At 32.8% G+C, this 25,281-nt stretch overlaps 2 protein-coding genes across 35 annotated transcripts in view; one reads left to right on the forward strand and one right to left on the reverse strand.

The window, feature by feature from the left end:
* The window catches only part of LOC127730008 (uncharacterized), a 49,367-nt gene extending 43,551 nt beyond the window's left edge, over positions 1 to 5,816 (reverse strand). For all 16 annotated transcript variants that reach the window (XM_052238035.1, XM_052238044.1, XM_052238049.1 and 13 more), the window contains exons 1-3: positions 5,762 to 5,816; positions 2,928 to 3,090; positions 599 to 1,726 (exon numbers count right to left, since the gene is read on the reverse strand). In XM_052238035.1, the coding sequence (XP_052093995.1) occupies positions 599 to 1,726; positions 2,928 to 3,063 (1,264 nt within the window). In that variant the 5' untranslated portion in view covers positions 3,064 to 3,090; positions 5,762 to 5,816. The remainder of the gene's footprint in view (positions 1 to 598; positions 1,727 to 2,927; positions 3,091 to 5,761) is intronic.
* Positions 5,817 to 10,371: 4,555 nt separating this feature from the next.
* The window catches only part of LOC127730005 (uncharacterized), a 38,562-nt gene continuing 23,652 nt past the window's right edge, over positions 10,372 to 25,281 (forward strand). For 12 of the 19 annotated variants that reach the window (XM_052238023.1, XM_052238024.1, XM_052238026.1 and 9 more), the window contains exons 1-3: positions 10,372 to 10,467; positions 14,070 to 14,232; positions 15,459 to 16,577. In XM_052238023.1, coding sequence (XP_052093983.1) covers positions 14,097 to 14,232; positions 15,459 to 16,577 — 1,255 coding nt within the window. In that variant the 5' untranslated portion in view covers positions 10,372 to 10,467; positions 14,070 to 14,096. Of the gene's footprint in view, positions 10,468 to 14,069; positions 14,233 to 15,458; positions 16,578 to 18,536; positions 18,728 to 19,618; positions 19,845 to 20,732; positions 20,905 to 22,285; positions 24,273 to 25,281 lie in introns of those variants that run through there. The other 7 variants (XM_052238019.1, XM_052238015.1, XM_052238017.1 and 4 more) reach the window with 7 other exon arrangements.

Raw genomic sequence — 25,281 nt, forward strand, 5'->3', positions numbered from 1 at the left:
GATGCATTTGAAACTATTTGACCAACTGCCATTGACCAGAGTCATTCTCTATATCATGTATATATACTGCCAAAAACTGTTTGGGATTGAAATAACTGTGGACACTGTAGCCAGTTGAACTTTGCCAACCCTGGCCCAGTTCATGTAACACAAAAGTAATCTCCTAATGGAAGCTATAGATAGAGTCAATTATGTAATTTCCAATTAAAAACATGGCTAGAAATGTATATTAACATGATTAAGGAGGTTAACCAAAGAGCATGTCCCCCTCCCCACACAAATCAACAGGACTCAACATCTTTATCTTCTTCCTCTTGCTCTTGAATTTGTCTTTGAATTTTAAGTATCTCAGGTGAAGTGGTGAACAGACCTGTCAACGTATATTTGTTCCGCCTAACAGAAGTTCCTATGGAAACTTTGTTATAAACAATGTCACAATATCTGTTCCTGTTGGTACATACATTCTATACCATTTATTCCGTTAGGAACATTTACTGTAACATGTGTAATATTTATTCCAGTGGAAATAATATTCCAGAATATTGTTTCCATTTGGAACTTATATTATGAAGGAACTTCTATTCTGTGACAGACCTACCTGTTAAAACTGAATCGTTCACATTGTCCTCTGAATCTGATTCAATTTTGATTTCAGTAATATCTGACGTAGATGGTACCGATCCAACAGAATTTTCTCTATTGATAACATGGAGAGCCACTGGAACGGCTTCACTTTGGGGATTATATAAGTTCTGTTCTTGGTTAGTAGTAATAGTAAACTGTGAATGGGACTGATCTGCGACAGTATCACTAAAGCTAGTTGGTTGTATGTTAATATCACTAAAAGTAGACTGTCCAAAACTGTTTTGAGGCTCCGCTACACTAACTTGTGATGGTTGTCGGTGCCCCAGAGAATTACCAAATCCTTTAGGTTGTTCTAAAACACCAGACGGCAGAATATTATGGGATGTAAGTGATTCATTGTATTGGCTAGTCTGTGCAATTAATTTTTCCAGATTCTGAAAGTCTGATAAGTTTGTTGACGTTGAGAAAGCATTAGATGTAACGGGTGGTGCTCCAAGAGCATAGTTCCTGTTAGACTGAGCACTTCTTTGTGTAGACATTGAATAACTAGTTGAGAAAGTAGGTGTGGTTGTTGATGATGTAGATGTATATATAGCTGTTCCCATTGATAATGATTGTCTATTTTTAGGTTTGTGTAAGACACGAGGACTTGTTACTGGTGTGCTGGTCTTTTGAAATGATTTAGATCCTGAAATGAAACGTTTCTCTTGTGGCGACGGAGCGTCTATTTCTATGACTTCTGGCCGTGGCCGTTTTTCACTTTTTTGAAAATTTGATTCTTTTTCTCCCATGTGATAATCATGTGAAGAAAGTTGTCTATAACTTTGAACTTGAATATTTTCAGTTCTTCCTGATGTTTGATTATTATTTTTTCTCTGTGCTATTCCATCTGATAAATCAATAATTCCAACTTCTCCTCGAATACTTGTGTCATCTTGTAACTGTTGCTGAGAATTGTCAGAAGCATTTTTTGTAACAGTCCTATACTGTAGCTCAGATGGAGATGCATGAATATCAGAATAAAATTGTCTTTCCTCACGTCTTGGTTTATTACAATTTTGACATGGTGCTGGACTTGGGGTTATATCACCAGAAATATTGTCTTCTATCAACCACTTTGGTTTAGTCTTGATATTATGATCTGTAAAAACAAAACTAATTTCAAATATATTATCACACAGATACTTTATATATATATATGTTAATTCAAATATAAATCTTTCCTAATTGCATTTTTGTATAATATTGTCTCAATCAGGAAAATAATGCTGGTATCATATGAATACTGAAAGATAAATATTCACTTCTTTACAATGTGTGATACTTTTAATAGCCTATAGATGTAAAGTTAAGCATTCAAATAAATTATCTATCAAATATAAAATTCATAAAATATCAATGTCAATTGCAACATTAAAACTTACAAATAATAAACTTTTATTTTGATGACTAAATTGGCATGGGGTGCACATTATTATAAAGAGGAGATGAATTCTTAAGATGAGAACAATTAATACACTTGTACAATGTACAAATCCATCATACTTTGGTTACACTTTTCTATGGCATCGTTTGTTATTGCAATTTTAGTTGCATTGTGCCATGTCAGCCTTTGTTAGCATACTTTTGGTAGCATTGTGCCATGTCAGCCTTTGTTAGTGTACTTTTGGTTGCATTATGCCATGTCAGCCTTTGTTAGCATACTTTTGGTTGCATTGTGCCATGGCCGTCTTTGTTTATGTAATTTTGTATTACTGTCGATAAGAGCCTTTACTACATGTATTGTTATTTGTGGTGCACTGTGCCACGGCATCCTTTGTTATTGTTATTTTGGTTGCATTGTGTTATTGCAGCCTTTATTACTGTAATTTCTCTACCACTTTGCCACACCAACCATTATGAGTGTAATTTTGGTTGTTAATGTAATTTTAAGTGCACTGTGCCATGGCAGCCTTTGTTAGTGTAATTTTGGTTGTACTGTGCAACAGCATTCTTTGCTAGTGTAATTTTGGTTGCACTGTGCCATGCATGTCAGCCTTTGTTAGTGTAATTTTGGTTGCACTGTGCCATGGCATCCTTTGCTAATGTAATTTTGGCTGCACTGTGCCACAGCATTCTTAGCTAGTGTAATTTTGGTTGCACTGTGTGCCACATAATAAAGGTTATTTTGAATGTAATTTTACTGATGCAATGTAAGAAAGACAACTAAGGTAAACTTTCTTTGAAGTTTTTAAATCATTAACAATAAAACGCTTCAAAAATTTAACACCAACTGTAAGAGAATTGCAAAAGTGGCTGCAAAAATTCGTGATAATTTCACCTTAGATAAATCTAAAATGTACCTAAGACCATGTATCCTTTAATCTTGAACTCTGACAATTTGAGGTCCAGCCACATGACAAACTGAGTAAGGGTCCATGGTTGAGCCTCCTTTACCAGTACAGAAAAATCTTCCTTTATTTTACTTAGATCAATCATGATGGATACTGTTTACATATCAAACTGCTGAAAATAAATGTTACAACGAAAAATGTTAATTTCATCAAAAGTAACAACTCAAGTTATCATGATGTCTACTGCGCAATACTCAAGTGTTTGTATTCGTTCAATTCTTTGTTTGATGTTGCCTACCCATGCCTTCTAGGGTTGGATAGATAGGTAGAAATTTTTTTTTTTTTTGGTCAACAACATAAGTTTCATGTTTTGGACAAAAAAAAACAACGTTAGAACAAGAAAAAAACTTTTTTAAAAATTTGAAACGATTTGTGTCATTAAACATGTAAAAAATTTCCGGTAGGATGCATTTTACCGGTAGGTGGGTAGGTAGGCAACATCAAACAATTTTCATTTTATTTTTGGCCCTGTGCAATACTCAAGTGTTTGTAGTGTAACATACAGTTAATACAGGTAAGTTCTATCAATATGATTAATATTTATATAAAAATTTCAACAAGAATTGTGTCTTGTAGAGGCCTTAATTATGTATTGACATAAAATCTGAATTTGGTGAAAATCAATCATTATGAATGGAACTTTCTATATTACTGGGTTTTTCATAATTATAATGCCCAAATATCTATCACATCCAAAGAAGCTAGCAAATTAGTTAGAATGGACATGACGGATATATATTGTCTCATTGGCAGTCATACCACATCTTTTTTCTTTCTATTACATGATGGATATTAGTACATTTCACCTGGGTAACAAATTAGGCTGTGAAAAACAAAATAATTTACAGTCAGGTTGACCTACTTGGAAGGCCTGCTACGAATGATTCTGAGAACAGAAATAAGCATATCATACATCACTTTGTAGATAATTTAATGTGGATCAATTACGACATAACAAATTTCAGCAGGATAGACAAGGGCAGAATCCAAATATAACAAAAAGTTCACGACCACTGTCATTTTTCAAAAATGTGAGTTGGTACCTTCTGATATTTCTTATACAGTGGGAAATCCAGTAACAAAATATTACCTCCCCTGTAAGCACTGAAAACTTGATCTTTTCAATGTTTGTACTGTTTTAGCAAGGTTGCTATTAATTATAAATTGATGAGAAAACTTTCTGGTAAATAGTAAAAATAGTTTTTATAAAAACAAAATCTCCATTTAATAGAAAAACAAAGGATATGGGGTATCCATCCATGACACAAAATCAGTATATATATGCACAGCAAAAAAAAAAACACACAAAAAGCAAAGGAACAGTGCTTTTATTGCAGTTCTTCATCTCAAATCACAGTGAGGCCCTCAACATGCAGCACAAAAACTCTCACCTCACTGCAAGTTTAAGACAGCCCCTAGCACTGGCTTGAGCGGAATTCTTTGCAAAAAAAAAGGAAAATTTTAAATAGACTTTGTTTAATATCATTTCCCTCTTCAAATAGCAAACAATGAGCACAGCAGGCTATAGGAGCTTGGTAACATCATGTATCACAGTGCATGTATATCTCAAATACATTTTGTAACACAGTTTAACAAACAATTTCTTTAAAATGTACTATTGTTTTTTAGAAATACTTTTGATTAGTATCATTACCGCCATTGCTTTATTATTGATTTTCTTGACTTTTTCATAAGAAGAGTGAATTTTATATAGTTCTCAGTCACTAGATTTCCCACTGTATATTGGTATATCCTCGATGATTGGAAGTTCGTTACCCTAACTCGAAACGGAAGAAAAAAATCACAACCTTGGAGCAACTATTATCCACTGTGAATGTAAATATTCTTTATTTATTTGCAAACAGTCTGATACACTTTATTTATGAATAGCTTCAGAAACATGGTCAATCTGTCTATGTTTCGTATTGTGACCCGATTCCGATTCAATTTGCACTCAATACCATATGATTAAATTTATTTTACGAGGCAATATTCCATAGGTTTTTTTTTATCAAAATAAATCAAATCATTTTCTGATCTTAAAAAATCCGCTCACATACAAACTTTGAAAAATAATACCCTTGGCCTTAAAAAAAGAAAAAGAGCGCCACATAACCTAAAAATAGATGATGACTCATTGTTGAGATGTCCAAAACATTGCTGAAAGGATTTTCCCAAGAATTTAACGAAATTCTAGGATAGGAGCAAAACAGTCATAGTGGAAATAGACGTTTAAACAAATAATATGCAAGAACATACACAACTTCTCTTTTTCAAGCCGATATTAGTAAAAATGCAATGCAAAATATACGGTTAATTTTTTTTGAAGTAGCACGTTGCCGATGATAAATACTTATGCATGACGTCACAAATAAAGTGGAAATCCCCAAATGTCACGAACTTGCAAGCATAGCGAACTTGCAATCATCGACAATATAGGTATTTTTTCAGAGGCAGGTTCCTGTGACTATGTGTGCACTGTGTGTAGATTTATAAAGGGGAGCTAATCAACCAAATTAAGTTACAAGTTACAATAAGAAAACATTGTGAAATGCAGTCCCGCAATAGCTTGGAGATCGCGAAGATTCCCGGTTAACAAAATAACCTTTGTTTTTTTCAACTTTACTTATCTCCCCTTGAGAAATCTGGCAGAATGAAATTATTTGCCATGTTGTCAGTGCCTTCAAATATTTTGCTTTATATATAATCATGGATAGCAATTTAACTGAAATGAGGTCATGGTGTTAATGTTGTCGTTATTGTCTTTATACGTGAATACATACTTCGTTCATAGATGAAGGGTTTAACGCCTTATTAGGTATGCATAACTGGTTCCCTATTAGTTTGGGGCGGTAACGGGTTGTTTCGCCCCCTATCGTTCGCTCTATGTAAAATTCGCCCCAAAAGTGAATCGTTTCGCCCAGCTTGTATCAAATAAAGGTGAATTAGATTTTTTACAATAGCTTCAAAATTGCTTAAATTTAAGGGTTTTTGTTTGGAGCCATGTCTGGGTTAACTTGCCAGGGGCAAGACGTTTCTGCAACATAACTGGCCATCATGCAGTATAGTGGTTTAATTCGTTCGGCGCAATCGTTTAGACCATACTACCAGACTGAGTTCGGCCTTCATTGGTAAAGTCGTTTCGGTTGTGTGTTTTTTTTTTTAAATTCTATAGATATATGTGTTACTATTTCGAAGGTTTATATAAGTATGTTCGTAAAAAGGGGGTTAATTATTTTCAAAAATTAATTACCACTGAAAAAGGATAATATTTTACAGTGTCTGACCAAGCAACCTGAGATGACTGCAACAGTGCTATACCACAGGAATAGATTACCTTACTTGGCCAAATCTTTTAGAATTTTGGGTCCTCAATCCTCTTCAACTTCGTACTTCATTTGGCTCATTTGAACTGTTTTGATTCGAGCGTCACTGATGATCGAATCTTTTGTAGACGAAACTCGCATCTGTTAAACTTAAAGTAAAATCAAAATTACGTCGAGATGCAGGAAAGGATGAGAAAATTTAAAGAACAGAAAGCGATGTCAGTTTTCCCTTGCACGGAACTTAATAAAGTTAAACTCATTGACTTTTTTCCGAGCTTAAACTATTATAAGGAATTCCTAGATAACTAGAGACTCAGGCATGACCGAGTGCATTCAGAAAGAGTTTAAAATCAAAAGCGTTTATTACGAAAAAAAGTTTAACGAACTGTCTCAAAATCATACCAGTGTAATTATAGAGCATGACGAGTTAAAGAAACAACGTCCAAAAGAGACAACAGATACCAAGGCACTTCCACAGCGCGTGTCTGACCTGGAAGTAGTACAGTTCTAAGATGTATGACCAGAGATGTGACGTAATTTACCAGCAATTCATCATGTTGTTCATATTGGAAGGCGAAAAGGCACATATGGAAAATAAAATCAATAAGCTACGAGACTTCGGGAAAAAATAAAAGAACATTATTATTCCAACATGCAGTAACTATCGTTACAGGGGACACAACAATTACCACAAAAACTTTCGGAACAATTTTAGATAAAAAAAGTAAGACACGGCAGGTGTCTTCGTGAGCCTCGGGAATATATGACAGAACTATGCACTGACTGTGCAATGTGAAATTTGTTTTTAAACAGCATTTTATCAATTCTATTGGTTTACTGTGTTTTAATATTTTACAGATATTTCATATCATATTTTATCATTCTGGACTTTGTCGTAAATCAGTTTAGACATAAGCGTTTTACACAAATTCATAATCTTTGACAAAGGATTGCATTTCATTTAGTCTATTCATTTAATTATATAGCGATCGTACGCGTATGATTGTTTTATTGGCGCAAATGAAACCTATAGTTTTTAAAATGAAGTGGCGCAGAATCAGCATTGGAGCAAATGAAACCTATAGTTTTTAGAATGAAGCGGCGCAGAATTAACATTAGCGCAAATGGATTCATTTTTGGCTAAAATAGATGTCGGCCAATTTATCTTCTAAATCCATTAATTGCTTGTGCTTATTTGTATTGTTATTGTTGATATGTTACATTACATCACTTTTTTGGTCTTTTGGAAAATGTTGTTTGTGCTGTATTTAGACCCCTCTAACAAGAAATTTGTTTTGCATGCACACGTATAAAAATTGCGGTTTTTATCCAACACAATCATAGGTTTGAATGTTGTTTTCAATTTAGACTTGTTTATATTTTTTCGTTTGGGCTTGTATTATATTTGCCTTCGGGTTTATATGATCCGTTCATCCTAGTTTGACTCCTCAAAATTCAAGAGTCTATCCTAAATTGAGATAAATTGTATGGCTTTCCAAATACCGTTTCGATTCCTAACATCACTGAAGAGGCATTAATTGTCGAAATCCGGATATGGTGTACAAAAACCTTTGCACCTTTTGTTTGCGGTATACCATCTTTTCCGCAAGTTTATTGTTTCTGTTTAGAATTAAATTTATAATTAAGATCCATTAATTACATCGGTGATCCGTTTATTTGGCAATTGCCAATGGCAGTCAGCAGGGTTTAAGAACATTTGTTGTTCGACCTGTTAGTCAAATGCGTTTTGTTAAACTATACTTTTTCACTTTTTTGGTCTTTTGGAAAATGTTGTTTTTAATTTTTTCTCAAGCGCTGGTTGAGAAATTCAAAGAAAATAAGATGCAGGTAAATCCTGATAAATTTCAGATTATTGCTTTTGGGAGAAAAAAAAACCATTGCAAAAAATTCAATATGTAAAAAAACCGTCAAGTTACATGGAATTGATATTGATTACCAACTTTAATTTTATGCAAATACAAGTATAACTTCTGTAGACAAGCATCACAACAGCTGAATCTTTTCAAGAGAATCGGATCCTATCTAACCAGATTAAACAAAACTACAATTTTACATACCTTCATAAGTTTTTATTAGAAGTGATTTTTATTTTTTGCCCTTTGGGTGGCTTTTTTTACACAAAAAAAAAAACAGTGAAGAATACAAGAAAGTGCATTTTCGTCCTCATCAGGACAATGGCACTTTTGACTTACAAAATATTGATTAATTTGGTTCCTTTATGTTTACAAAATTTCCTTCATATTAATCACACAAAATATTCTTTTAGATACAGTAACTAGGCATCTTGAAAGAAAATACATGTACCACCGATTAGAACTATCGCATATGGTAAGAATTCTCTTAGCTTTGCTGCTTCTTTAATGGAATAGTTTACAATAAAATTGAGAATGGAAAAGGGGAATGTCTCAGCCCAAGTCCACCAATGGGTCTTCAACACAGCAAGAAAATCCCGCACCCGGAGGCGGGCTTCAGCTGGCCCCTAAACAAAAATGTGTACTAGTCAGTCAGCGCAGCGAAAATGGACGTCACACTAAACTCCGAAACATACAAATGAACCAAAATTTAAAAAAACACACAAGACTACCCCCCCCCCCCCCCCCCCTTATACCTCTAGCCAATGTAGAATAAACAAACACAGCAATACGCACAGTAAAACTCAGTTTAAAAAGAAGTCCGAGTTCGATGTCAGAATAGGTAACAGAAGAAACTAAGCAAAATGACAATGATACATAAATCAACAAAGGACTACTAGCAGTTACTGACATGCCAGCTCCAGACCTCGATTAAACTGATTGAAAGATTATGTCTTCATCTTAACCACTTTACAAGACCACTTTATTTATTTTTATTTTAAAAGTCTGATTCAGTCCTGGGGTGGTTCTGACTGCTTTTGCTCTGCCTGCAGGTAATTTTGATACATGTTCATGCATTTCATGCATGCTTCATATAAAGTTTGCATGTAATTTTTTTTTCTTATTTTTTAGTAATTACAAAAAAATACTGTTCAAGTTACTTTATATCATCTACTGGCCAGATTTTAGTTGTAAATTTTTATAAATATCTATCTTAGTGCCTCATGTATGCTTTCAGTGTTAAAAGTTGCCGTGGTTCTGTTTTTATAACTATTCATTTACATGCTGCATGCTTTGTTTTATTTGTTATTGTATATGTTTTATATTCGATGAAAAGCTCATGAGAGCTTATGTTTCAATTATTTGTCAATATGTCGAATCAAGATAATGTTTTATTTACTTACTTACCTACTTCAAGTATAATGAAATTTATCGACCTGAAATTATTCTTACTAAATCATGAGACACCTATATATAATAGTAATCTCAGCAACATCGACGTAATTTTTTAGACCTTGATATATATTAGAATCACTGTTCCCCTGACAATCATCATACTAATGAATTTGATAAACAGGCGTGACGATTTTTCAACTTTGATAGTCCATTTTTTATATTCAATATATACTTTCCTGGAGTAGGGGCAATTATAATTTGACACATACTAAAGACACCTATCAATTGATGAAGCCGGACCGTGTGTTCACCTCTACGTGTCGTTTGCCCTTGGTGTGTGTGTTGTTGGGTTGCTGTCAAATTATTCATATCTATTCATAATTTAAATATCTTTATAAAACTGTTCTGTGTCACCAGTAGACTGAAAATTTACCACTGTTCCAGCCGAGGTTCGAAACCGCTTCTTCTGGTACATTAAGTTTCAACTGAGCTACAAGGGGTACTCCCCTAGCACAGCTATTTTGATCTATTTTAACCGTGAAATGAAGCTAGGGCGGTAATACATATATCGTCTAAGTCAAAGGAAGCACCGTTGCAGCTAAATAGCAGAGACTTTTTTTTCTAATGTAAATAACCATATAAATTTATTATCATTATTTACCTACTTTTTAAGATTTCAAATTTAAAGTTATTCTCATTGACTCATTGACTTGTGGCGCAGTATGTTAATGACTTGTCCAGAATTAGGTCGTCTTAGTGGGACGAGTTCACGTAATATCTGACAGGGAAACAGTTCACCCCTGATTGTAGCGACATCTAGAAAAAGGAAGCTGTACAAGTGTTTATCGCGTTCTTACAGACTGATAACAAGTCTGAATTACGTTATTATTTTAGGTAATGTCTTATTCTATCCATGCAATAATTGAATAGTCAAAGAATATGCTGGACAGGAAATTGCATACATTTATGCACAAGGAGACAAAGGCTTTTCACTCATGCGTTACGTTATCGTGTAGTTGTCTCCCTTCCCCTGACAAAACACAGCCGCTTTGTTTTGGATCTTTTATAAGGTTCATCATAAAGTTTTGACAAATATTGATGTGTTTACACCACAAATTCTCTCTGAGTTACATACAAACTTGTGCACCTGGAAAAATTACAAGGCATGACACGACCTAGATTATAGATACATAAATGTTTAAAAAAAAGAAGCTTATAGAGTCTGTAGAAGAGGGTATAATAAATAAACACCTCAACTTTATCATGGTACAGTCGATTCCAGTTATTTGCATAGCCTATTTGTCATACAAAATTATGCAATTAAGCGGAGTATGCTTTACATACATAGTATCCGAAATGCTAAATAACATAGTCAAATAACATCACAGTAAACATGTAAAGGAAAATCCCTGAAGAAAGACGAAGAGACGTGATCCACTTGCAAAGTATTGAATGATGATTTGTTCTAATAAAAGTTGTATGTCTGATGTTAGATATGTTATTGTCTTTTGATTCTTTCATTTTAGTTTATGAACACATTTCATTTTGCATTTTGTTTTAGTTTTTTTGCGTTCCGACGTTTCCTTTATCTGGGATACAAAATATAATAATCAGAAGAAAATGCTCTTTTCAACAATTATAGAAGATAAATGTTTGACATATATAAATCTTCAACCATATATTAATTCCCTGTAATGTTTAACCGGAAAACAATTCACCCCAAACTGAAATACGAGTGTGCACATACACATGATACATTTGTAGAATGGTCATTGATAGCTAATTGGCAGGAGTCATTGTTTTTATTTTAATTCATTCGGAATGTATTGTACGGATAATGTTTGAAGTCCAATCCATAATTAACACCTTTTGAGAGAGAATGGTCGTGTTTTTACAACAATTATCTGTTTGACATTTTTAAGACCTTGAGGCTTAAAATAGAACAAGGGAAACAAATTTACCTGTACACAGTGAGAGTTATTAATCAATAATCACAAAAGAAACTGTTTTAAAACTTTATTTAAACAACATAAAAGTGAATATGAAATAATAACGAAAAATAAAAATGCATTCAAGAAAAATATACTTATTAAATTGCCTTTTCCGGTTAAAAATCTTGTCAGTTTTAACTAAGCATATCTAGCTGTCGATTATTTTCTATGCAATTAACCGAAAGGCCACTTGTTAGGCTATACAGATAACCGAATAATTTAACATTAGATGAATGGAAAATGATTTTTTGCAGGAGAAAATTATGCAATGAACTGAATTATGCAATTAATTACTGTAATCACTGGCCAGTCAACACTGAGGTTGTGAGTTTGAAACCCACTCGTGTAGGTGCACTTGGCTCCAATCTTAATTAAATAGGATTGTTAGAGAAATCCACAACCTTCGGTAGGAAAACTAAGGCACCCCAGCTTCCTCCACCAATAAAAAACTGACCGCCACCAAATAGCACAATAGTGTTGAAAGTGGCATTAAACACCAATCAATCAATCAATATTTTACTTTCAATGTTTGAATAATCTCCCCTTAATCTTCTCCAAAAATTTACTTATACAAGTAATTTTTTTTTACAACCCCTTAAATTCTCTAGTTTTGGGAGGTCAAATCTTGCCTTAACAAAATTTTTATTGTTTGCTAATTATTTATTAACTAGAGTTAAACCTTTAATCTCAAAAACTAAACAAAGATATCTATTGCACAAAGATGTTTTAACGCAACTGCACAAGGCCTTCAAAAATTGCTCCCTGGCGAGCTTGTGAATGAGCAGTATTTTGAAGATAACAGACAAATGAGATTTTTGTTGTCCATGAAATTCTACTTTTATGAATAGTAATTATATATATAAGAACAGCTGTTAATGACAGAAAATTAAACACTCTATAAGATCACTGTCGTCAAGAGAAATTCAAGAAAAGAAGAAAATATAAGACTTTTTTACTTATATAAGCAAAAAAATCTTATAAGATCATTGTTTCAAGAAAAGAAGAAAATAAAACACTGTTTTACTTATATAAGTAAAAAGATTTGAATGTCTTAGGGATAAAACTCTACTGTTTTACCTCTGTCTGTCCGTCCGTCCATCTGTCCTTCCGTCTGTCCCATGAATATTTTTCATCGCATCTTTCTCAGGAACTACATAATAAGGATTTCTGAAATTTGGTTTCAGGGTTTATATAAGTCAGCTATACCGTGTGATGCCTTTTCAGATTCATCACTCAACAACTTCCTGTTTACTGAACACTTACATATTTTTACACTATTAAAATTATCCAGTTGCAGCGGGGGTATCATCAGTGAGCAGTAGCTCGCAGATTCACTTGTTTTGGCTGTAATACAAATATTTTCATTAAAATTTCTTGATCATCATGATCATATGATCTTGTGTTACCTGTTACATACCTACCCAATCTTACAATGGTCTCTGTTAGAAGTCGCTATCACATGAACTTGCTTCCTGACATCAAGGGGTTTTCTGTTGTTGAAAATTTGTACATCACCATATTTCAATTGTTTAAATTGAAAGACTCTATGTTTGGATGAAATAGATTAATTTCAAAAACAAGTCTAAACAGTAACTGAAACAAGTTTTAAGAAAAATTGCAGTTTTCAATTGCATCCATGTCTTATAATATATAACAATAGAATTAATGTAAATATAAAAATAAGGAGATGTGGTACAATTGCCAATGAGACAACTATCCACCAATGTTCAAATAAAGTGGATGTAAGCAATTGTAAGCAACCGTATGGCCTTCAACAATGAGAAAACCCATACCGTATAGTCGGCTATTAAAGGCCCTGACATGAAAAATATGAAACAATTTAATTAATAACAAAACAATTTATGAAAATCAAATATGACAAACATGAACCAACGACAATCACTGAACTACAGGCTCCTGACTTGGGACAGGCACATACAGAATGTGGCGGGGTTAAACATGTTTGTGAGCACTCAACCCTCGCCCTAACCTGGGACAGTGGTGTTACAACACAACATACATGACATAAGGACAAACTATAAAAATCAGTTGAAAATGACTTAACTCATCAGATCAATACAAAGCAGAAAGGTATTTATACATCTCTAACAACAAGAAAGACACAAAAGTACAGATCTGTGAGTACTCACAGTTACTGACAGCTAGTTCAAAGCAAATAACTAATAAAAAAAATCATGTATCTAAGATTAAAATACCAATCAGTACACATCCAACGTCCAATGGATTAAGTGTAAAGATGTCATTAACAGGCAGAGAAAAACATGACCTTGTGCAATGCCAAAATATATAGGTATCGACAGATTGTAGTACCGTGAAAGTGCATATGTGTATAACATTATTTTTTTTAGATACTACATTTACTACTTTTCAAAAACAAGTCTTAAACTTTAGTTGAAAAAAGTTGTTTAAAAATCCCTGTTTTCAGTTGCATCCTTGTCTTATAATATAACAATAGTATTAATATAAGATCATTTTTTTTTATAGATACAAGTACAGACATAAATAACAGAAATGATTGATTTATGTAAGATTAAGGAGGATTTTTCTGGACTAGTGAAGGAGGCTCAACCATGGACCCTTACTCAGTTTGTCATGTGGCTGGATCTCAAATTGTCAGAGTTTAAGATTAAAGGATACATGGTCTTAGGTATGTTGTTTGCTCTGAAGGAAGGACATGAAGGAGGAAGTTGGTAAATTCTTTTCTGTTAAATATTTTTCATGACCTTCACTGGTGTGCTAGTGAGACCCTAAGAATGGATTACAGGTATTTAGAAATATAATACCATAGCTTTTTAAAGGAATTTCAGGTTATTATATTTAAGTTCTGTTAGATGACTGAAAAACTTACATAAATGTCAACCATGTCAACCCTTTTAGTTAAATGTAAAGTCTAATGAGACATTTCCTCATGTTCATTAAGATAAATGGTTGATTAAGCAGGAGCAGAAGATCAGTTGAAAGCATCGTCACTTTTCACTGGGAAATGATTCAGATCTGGGTTCTGGGAAGGAAACTATCAGGAGCCCAGTAGCTCATGGCTCCAAAAATTTGAGCTTGGCTACTAATTTTTGGTACATTTTTACTTGATCATTTAACACTGGGCCACCGAAAATATTGCTTGGGCCACAATTTTGAGAGTTTTCATTCCTGTCATGCCTGTGCATTATGAAATAGCAAGTTAAAAAAGGTAAGATCTTCTCCTTTTACATGGTAGTTTTATGATTTTAAAATCACAGGTTACTGATATAGTGTTATCTCCAAAAAATCTCAATTGCATCCTGGTATTATATAAAACAGGGAATTTTGAAATACAAATACACCATCTTGATACTAGAAATTATAGCATCACATGTACATCTATTGCACAATTTACAAGCTTACTGGAGAATCTTTTCTGAGACTATGAGATATCTAAGCATCACATTTAAAAATATAACACCAAAAAGCCTTTATCCAGTAAGGTTATTTTATTTTTACAGAAAAATCTTGAAATGTAAAACTCAAAAGTACCATGAAGATATAGATGTGATCAAATTGGCTTTTGCATCACAACTACCTGACTACAAATGTGGTGGTAAAATCAACAATGAAAAATGTACGGGTAAAAATTATGCAATCAGAAAATGTTGTGCTAAATATTGACAAGATTATGCTTGAAATACACAAAAATATGCACTGCATTTAATAAGCCAAAATATGGAGTTAAAATTTAACTCCCAGTAAAACACAGAAAAGTTATGTTCCTAGTAAGGAAATTAAGAAACTAATGAACAAGTAAATATATCATATATATATACATGTATCACCATGTCAGGTATTGATTACAATTGAGTAAATTGTATTGTATTATTCTTGATTTAATTTTGTACATAGATCATCATACAAAGACTAAACCTAAGTGGATAGAAGAAGAAGACTCAACGAGTGATGTAGCACCTATCCCAGCACCTTGTAGAACGTGTAATAAGCATTCTAATGATGGACATTTTTATTCCGACATCCACGCTTCTCCAACAGGCCACAGAAATGTCACAAGGGAAATGAAAAATGTACAGCCAATGGAAGAATCAGAAAGCGTGAGAGGTGAAGTTGGCATCATTGATTTGTCACATGCGGAAATAAATAGAAAGCAAAACTCAGCAAGGATGTTACGACCACCGGATGTTGATATGTCACATAAAAAAAGTTATCAAAACACCTCTTATCACGAAAAATCGCCAAATATTCTGGTCGAGAGAGACAAAAATAGACAAGATGATGTTATAGAAATAGATGTGCCATCACCTACTGAAAAAATGTTTATTACATCAAATATCAATAAAACAAGTACTCCCGTTGTACATGCAAACATTCGTCCAGTTCAAAAACCTAAAAATAGACCATCATTATCGATGGGTACAGCAATATATACAACCACCTCATCTGTCACTACTCCAACATTCTCATCAAGTTATATGTCATCACCATCAAGAAATATTCCACCGACTTTCACCAACAGAAAATTTGCTTTAGGTGCACCACCGCCACCATTAGTTGCACCCTCAAACCTGGCAAATTTGGATGAAATGATTGCACAAGCAGTACAGTTCAATGAAATACGGACAGATATCTCTGGGTCTCAGTCTCAGACAAGGCAATCATCAGGTCAGTCGGATGTTCGTCCTCCTCCGATGCAGCAGCAGCAGCCTCCTAAAATCCAAGAAAGTGATCATTCTAGTAGTTTTAGTGAGCAACATTCACGTCAGACTATGAGTGAGCAACATTCACGTCAGACTATTAGTGAGCAACATTCACGTCAGTCAAACATAAGTGAACAAAAATTACCTTATTCACAACAAACTTCTACTTCAAGTTCAGCCGTACCGATAGCATTACATGCAAACATTGACAATATAAACATATCTCAGAACTCAGCACATTCATCATCAGATACTATGGAAATCAAAATAGAAACAGAAGTGGATGATAGTGTTGCAGACTCTTTCTTCGTAGGTAAGATCAAAGTCTATCTCAATCAAAAATTAATCTGTCCTAAACCAAGACAGTATTAAAGAGTATCTGTAAGATATAAAATGTATGTTGTATTTGAAGTTGGATAAGTCTAGCCAATGTACCGTAGTTCAAGGCAATTTTCATGATAGCTAAATGTCTGCCATTACCATGATTACTGGATATCACAATTATTTACATAAAATTTTGATGTTACACTAAAGAATTTCAAGTGCTTTAGATATGATTAAGCAAAAACGATTGTTGCTTTTTATTAAATAGAATAGTTCAATCTGCAAATTTGCATTGGAATATTTAAGATAAAACCCTTGAACTTCACTTTAGAGATTGTCAGTGAAAATTAAACACATCAGGAAATATGTATATTTTCTGAAAATTTTCTGTACATGCTGAAAGCTAATAAAAAATGAAGGCTGTATTTTAACACTGTCAGCAATGAATAGAATTTCACATGCTTTAGACTAGTATTGCACATGGATTCCATTAACTTTATTCTTGTTAAGGAAGTCAAAAATTTAATGCAAATGTGTACTTTAGGAAAAATCTATGTCTCAAAACTATAATAACAAGGACCTTATCAAACACATGGAAGGAGTACCCAAATTATCCACTGTACCCAAATCGTTCAGTCAACTATAAGAGCAAAATAACTTATAAAAGCTGATATATATAAGTTTGCATATCAATCATATATAATATCTTTTAGCGTTCTACTGAAATTTTAAGCAATGTACATTTTTGTTTTCAAAAAGAAAAGTATACACTTTATTCAGTAAAATTTAGTAAAATTTGTATGTTTAAGTACATGTCATATTCATATTTTATTTATGATTCATTACCATGTGCATGATGTACATAAAAAAAAGGATGATTTGGGTACTTCTTAAGTTTAAAGTAAATACTATCTATCATGTCTATCATGAAAAAAAAAAAGAAAATACAATTTTAAATCACCAATGTTATTTCGATATTAAAAGAAGGAATCGTGTCGTGGCTGATTTGGGTACTCGGCTGTCCAACATTCCCACTGGAGAATTTATCTTATAAAGAACGTTGAAGAACCTGGTGGTCAACCACACAGATAGTGAAAAGTTAGGTATATACTTATTTAAGTTTAGTAAGTTTTTAACTATGGAACAGTCAAGCTGATTCCCTGTGAACTTGAGAATGGGCTAACAATAAAGTTACTTACATTATTGACCGACTTGGCAATTGTACAACATGTATAATATAAGTTTACACATGTTACAGGGTAATCAGCTTGGCAGTTCCATATTTGGGGTGGGTTTTCAGCATGATGTGAAAGGAGCACTTAATTTTGGAAAACTTCCAGCTACTGTAGTTTCTCCATTAATGGTATTAAATGCATTTCATGTTGTTCCTTTTGTTTTATCTTGTTTATTGTTTAAAAAATCTGCAGTACGAAACATAAATATTTAAAAGATATGATAAACATTTCAAAGATGTTAATTTGACATTAATACAAGTTTATTAACTCGTTATACACATCTCAAGTCTCGCTACATTGACAACAACACTTAAGTAAACTACATCTTTTATTGTCGACATGTTTCGCCTGATGACGCCGATCTAATCGGCAAAACATGTCGACAATAAAAGATGTAGTTTACTTAAGTGTTGTTGTCAATGTAGCGGTATTTGAATTTTAAACTGACAACCCTGCATACCATCTGGTATCCACTTAAGGGAACTCTACCAGCACAAAACATAGGAGGCGTTGGTTCAGCAGCTCTTTATTTCTTTATTTACATCTCAAGTCTGTAATCCATGTACATAGCTATAGGTAACAGATCTAAATCAACAATTTTCCCTCTGTTCAAGCTTTCGGGTGTCAAATTTAAAATGCAATTTAACGTACAGAATAATTGTAGTGTAGTGGTTATTGAATTAAATTGAATTGTTAACATTTATCTTGTGTAGGGGATAATTCACGAGATACAAGACCTTTAGGGATGGACACAGTTTCTGACATATCGATACAATCTCATGATTCTAGTCTACAAAGATCACATGATACAGTGCAACAACAAAGATCACATGACTTGCCAGTAACATCAGGTGACCTTCCTAGGCAAGGACTGGTTGACCCAGAAACAGCAAAAGCATTCCAGGTAATTGTAAAATACAGCTGCATACGGCAGTTGGTAGAAAAATTTTATTCAGAGGTAAAGATGTAGAAAAAAAGTTTTCCATGTTGATAAAAAAAGGCAGCAAAACAGAAGGAAGGATTACCAAGTCAAAATTTGGGAGACTACTTTGGTTTAAATTGATATAAATAGTTCAGGAGAAAAAGATTTTGACACCAGACAAATTAAATGATGAACAATATAAGCCTAGCGATTACTTAAGCTTGCTTTGTCATGTTCATGATGTTGGTCAGCTAAATAAGACAACTGGATATGAAATTGACTTAAACAGAAAGACAATCTCACTGAAATATTAGTACTCAATATAGTGAACGTACTACAATTTGAATCATAGAACATTTTTGCATGAGTCTTTGTTATAAATTCTGAATTGTTTACCTTTAATGAACTACTTATCAGTGAAAATTGAAATAGTGCATTATCATGTTTTTTTCTCTGGCATACAATCTGGAGTAAAATTCAGATATTGATTATAAGCACAAATCTTAATATCAACCAAACTTCAAACAAGCCAGGTATTACCTGTACATTAAAATACAAAAAAGCTAGATATTACATTAAAACACAAAAATCTAGGTATTACATTAAAAGACAAAAGCAAGTTTTACATTAAAGATCGAAAAGCTAGTTTACATTAAAGCACAAAAACCTAGATGTTACATTAATACACAAAAAGCTAGGTTTTACATTAAAACACAAACAAGCTAGGTATTACATTACAACACAAAAAGCTAGGTATTACATTACAACACAAAAAGCTAGGTACAATGTATTAAATGTATTGCATAAAAACACAAAAAAACTAGGTTTTACATTAAAACACAAACACATGACAAAAGTGTGTGTACATTGCAGATGGTTGAACTTGTAAATGGGAGTGGTGTTTATGTTTATGAAAGAACAATACAACAAGCATTTAAAATTGGAACTGAGAGTCAGACAGGGACATACAATGGAGAAAAAATGGCTCGATATCTTTTAAATGTGTTCTGGTCAAGGAAAGAATTGGTTGGTGCTACATTGTCTAAAGCTGGACGAGGGAAGAAAATTTTAAACCAACAGATTATAGAGGCCATTTTAGGTAATAACATAGAGATTAGGATGTATGTATAATAGTGCATGTTGGGTAAACATTGTTGAGACAACAATCAAACAGCATAAATAAACAAGATATGTTATCAACAAGAATACAGCCTTAGGTCAAAAGTGTTTCACCACTCAGAAATTTGCCGATATATTTCATATAAAAGCACATTTTTTAAAACATTGTCAAAAATTATTTGAGATCCAATTTTGATGAAATTTTTACTGTTAAAATCCTTTTGCTCATGGACTATTCACTACTGACCAGAGCTAGAATTCAATTTTCAGTACAGATTGTTGGAAACAAGGCTTTTAAATTAAGCCTTATCAGATAGAAAATCTTAGCAATGAGTCCTTCCAATTCTAAGCATAAAAATTCTGTCCAAATTGATGGACCAGGAGGTATAGCCACACAATCACAGTAATTGGCTTTCACTCTAGAAACTACAAACATTATGCTAATATAAAAATATAAAGTTGAATATAACCCAAGGAGAAAAATCATGCTTGATATTAAAAAGACAAGTGGAAAACATGATTCTGCATTGGAGCACAGTTCATTGTTCGTTCGGATGGTCTGATATCTTGAAGATCAAGATTATGGACTGTCAGTGCATCATCTGTAAGAATTATCAAGTGCTGAAAAGGTTAAAATCTGAAGACCTTCAAAAAATATTAATGTCTGAATATAGTTGAAATTACATAAAATAACTGTCTTGTTTGTTTGTTTGTGTGTTTGTTTCAGGAAGCATATTTGAGACCAAGCAGTTGTCATTTAATATGTTCTTTAGAATAATACTTTTTTTCAGATGCCAACCAGATTAGTAAATCAAGAGCTATTTATAAATACAGAATATAATTTTTTACTTTATCTAATCAATTGCAGATTTTTGTGAATTAAAAAGCAGGCATAGGAGATCTGTCTGTAAAACTGCTATTGATCGAAGTTTGTCATCCAGACTTTGTAAAGAAAAGAAGAAAATAGAAATGTTATACATGAAATATACATCTGGTTCTACTCAAGACAACAAGAAATTTTAAGGTGCTCTATCAAAGCCAATTTTTCATATTTTATATTGAAGTCATATTTAAACAGGGGTTTATATAATTGGCAGAGGCATGTACCATAAACTTTTTCAAAAACTGCAGTCTTTAATATCTCTGGTGATAACAATTCTCTTATAAAATTGATTTTTATGACAATTTTTATTCAGGATAAAATTCCTTTTTTATACACAAATTATGAAATCTCTTTTACACCATTTTAAGCTCACTTTGTCCAAAGAGCCATTTGAACTATATCCAGCACTGGCGATCCAGGCTCACAAAGGAAAACTTGAATTGTTTCTGTGTCAAAAGTCAAGGTCACAGCAGTTATAATTTTTGGCAAAATATTGGTTTTCAGATGTTATCTTTTGAACCACATGTTTAACTTTTACCAAATTTAGTATGCTAATGCCCTATAGCTACGGGATGAGGAAAATTCCTAAAAAATTTGGGTTGAAGGTCAAAGTTACAATTGAGATTTTGGTTTTCAGATGATATCTTTTGAACCATATGTCCAACTTTTACCAAACTTGTTTCCATAATGCCCTGATTAGTGAGAAAGACTCTTAAGATAATGTTGGGCTTGACTTTAGACAAATTATCTTTTTACCATTGCTCCAAATTTATCCAACATAGTTAATCAATGCCTCTTGGGATAGAGAAGATCCCATTTGATTTTGGGATCAATAGTTCAAAGGTCAAGGTTACAACTGCTTGTTTTTGTTTCCACTTTTTGTCCTCTGATCTATCTGTCCACCTTTTTCCAAACTTGAATTGGTAATGCCTACTAACATGAAAAAAAAACTTTTTTGATTTCGATTTTAAAGTTCCTAGGTCAAAGGTCTAGTTTACAGCAAGTACAGCTGATGTTAGGATATTCTTTTTGAGCCATAAATCACATCTTTACTATCTTTGGTGGTTAACAAACCTTAATGAAAAAGACCCATCAGGATTTTAAAGTCAAATGTCAAGGTTACAGTAGCAATTAAAAGACTGAAATTTAGGTTTCTCCCAATTTGACTTAATTTTGCGGCAGACAGTTATTATAGGTTGCATTGATTGAGATAAAAAAGATTACAATCAGTTTAATTAAATGCAAATAATTGTTTTAGGAGTTAGTTTTAGAAACTGAAACTTCAATTAAGGTTTTCAATGTCTTTATTTAGAATATTGTTCATGTTGTTTAGAACATAAAACTTTTTTCTTCAGGAAATTTTTTTTACAGTGCCATGTTTTGTGTATTTTTGAAGCAGCCTAAATGTTATAATATATTCGGTTATTTCAGAATTTTCAGAGACATTTCTGGTATGGCAAACAAATATTTGATGGCAAATGTTACCTATTCTAAATATTTGTTTTAGTCTACAGTACACCTGCTTTTCTTTGTTTTAGATTTTTGTGTTATACATAGTCGTCACCCTAGAGCTAAAGTACGACAGGTGTTGGGAAGTTGTGTTTCTAAGGCAACATGGATTGAAAGACAAAGAATAATGTCCAGTGTGGTAAAATTTAGGAAAGCAGCTAATTCTGGTCGTCAGATAATACCAGAAACTTGTTAACTGATGAATAGAGATTTTTATGTCTGACTAGTTTTTGGATCTGAAAATTAAGAATAATCCAGAGCATTGCAGTTATTTCTTGAAATTAGATGGACTGAACATGCTGAACAAGCTGGTGGATCATTGTAACCCAATGCATTTCTTTACTGAACACTTTTTGTTCTACTTTTAGATTTTTGTACAACGCATAGTCAACATTCAAGAGCTAAAGTGCGACAAGTAATGGGAAGTACAGTGTCCAAAGCTACATCTTTGGAGAGACAGCGAATTTTGGCTAAAATGAGGAGACTAAAATCATGAAACATTTTTTTATTTTAGAGTTTTGTGTTAGAAATGGTCGTCATGTAAGATCACAAGTTCGCCAAACATTGGGAAGTAGCATAACAAATAGAACAACACGAGAAAGAAGAAAATTTATGTGTAAATTCCAAATCATTTAGGATGTATACTGACGAGACAGATTTTTTAAGTGGATCTGGACTTATCGTACTTTAAATAATGATTTGCTTAATTTAATGGAAGTGAAGTACACAACAAATATAAATAAAATGGCTGTTACTCAAGAATTTCCATCTTTTTTAGAGTTTGCTGTTATGCAAGGTCACCACTCCAAGGTTAAAGTGAGGAAAGCAATGAGTGATAGTTTATCTATGCGAACATGGCGTTTCAGAAGAAATGTTAAGATGGCCTATCAAAATCAGACTTGGAATAACTAGCAGCTTCATTCTTGTAGATTATGTGAATAAAGTCAGTGACTGTTTTCTAAAGTTGTAGATTATTAAAAGAAACTGTCGTCTGCATTCATAAATGATTATAACAAGGATGTCCCATCTTCTTGTAGATTTCTGTGTTTCCTATGGAAGACAGCGACGAGGAATTGTTCAGAGAGCAATGAGTGTCAGTTTGTCCATGAGGGCATGGCGTCAGAGAAGAAAACAGCATTATGGGAAATTTTCTACATAATTACAGAATATATGTTTACCGATTTTTCAGCAGATGAATCTTTTACAGTCGAAATAAAAATTGGAGACAGAACAAAAATATCTTAAAACACGTTTTACATCTCGTTTTAGATTTCTGTACAAACAATGGTCGTCACACAAGGTCAAAAGTGTATAAGGCTATAAGCGATAATTTGTGTACCAGATCATGGCGAGCCAAGAAAGTTTTACAAGCCAAATACCAAATGCTTGAGAGGTCAGCAAGTCAACAAGATACATGGAACAGCAGCCAGTGAAATGGACAGTTCATCAGAAAAATTGTTTTGTGATTATTTAAGACATTGTTGTTCTTTCATATCAGAAGATTCCATTTTTTTTTAACAATTTTTTTTATTTTCATGTATGAATTATATTATGTTCTAGTAACATTTTGTCAATCTTAATGGAAAACAGATCCTGTGGCTATTCATCATGTTCATTACACTTATTGCAAATTTGCCATTTTGCCAAGATGTTTTGCGATTTCTCTTCTTTTTCATTGGTTTTAAAAAGTACTCTTAAGGATAGGGGTTTTTGTAAGTTTATGATGGCAGTTCTTGCATTTTATCTTATTAGTTTTAGTTTGATAAAACCAAGTTTTTTAAATGATGTACAGCAAGTTTTTTTACTCATGTAAACCAAGTTTTTAAAATCATGTACACCAAGTTTATAAAATGATGTACATCAGTTTTTAACCAAGTACTTTTTTACTTCAGAACTTTTTTCAGCATTTTTTTAAATGATTTTATGTTTATGGACCTAAACATCTTGTAAATATTCTCTAATGGACAGCAAAATGAACAGTTGATATTGTTTACAGGCCAGGGCTGTTGAGACTGTGGTTAACTATAAAAATAAATACATTGTAATTTGTAATAACAATCATGTGATTAAAATGAATTGAAGACCAATCTGTGATAAAAACAAGATAATAAATATTATCTAACATTATGTTTTAACTTAATGATTTATGAAATGAGAAAACCAAAAATTTATTAATTGCACAACATATTTGAAAACTTGATATTGTACCATTTGAAATTTTCTTAGAAGTTAGATTTGAATTTACTGCCCTCTATATGCATTTATTAATGCTGCACACTAACTGTGTAATAGTTTAGTACTCCTGTACTTAATGACCTATAATCAAATAACTTGGTTGTAAGAATCCATCTAGAAAAACATCCTTCTACCTAAAATGGGTCACTTCAACCTACATTCACTACTTAAGCAACTCCAGTACAGTTTATCATATTGGCAAGATGAAGTGGAGGAGACATCAGAGGTGTTAACAATTGTTAAATTTTGTGATTTGGTCAATTAATGGAAACCACTAATATTAAGTCTGGGATATTTGGTAGGTAGCTGTATATATCCATTTCCATGGAGATTATCTAGCCCCTCTCCATCAACCATGGTCAATTGACTGAAACTTTTTCGTAGTTTACTTGTTACACAGAATAAACATATTTCTGTGTCAACATTTTTAATTTATCCTAATTCAGTGCTAGGATACTAATAAGTGACATACAGTCTAACTTGATGTGAACTAAAGTGGCTTCTAGTGGATTATAAAATAAAAGTTTCCCACCAAAATTATACATGTACCTGTATTTTGAAGATGTGTTTTTAAGTTACAGGTTTGTTTATAGCCTTTTTGAAAAGGTCACAAAAAATTGTAATTGTACCTATATATCATTTGTTCATGTTAGTTACAATTTGTTATTGAATGTGCACCAAAGTCAAAATGCAGTGTTATATATTAATAATCTTATTTATTTTTGCCAGTTTTAAAAATGATTTGTTGTGTTTTAATGTAAAGTGTAGATTAGGTGTTACAATACAGTTT

The sequence above is a fragment of the Mytilus californianus genome, unplaced genomic scaffold (genome assembly GCF_021869535.1).
Source record: "Mytilus californianus isolate M0D057914Y unplaced genomic scaffold, xbMytCali1.0.p SCAF_2, whole genome shotgun sequence".
Lineage (NCBI taxonomy): Eukaryota > Metazoa > Mollusca > Bivalvia > Mytilida > Mytilidae > Mytilus > Mytilus californianus.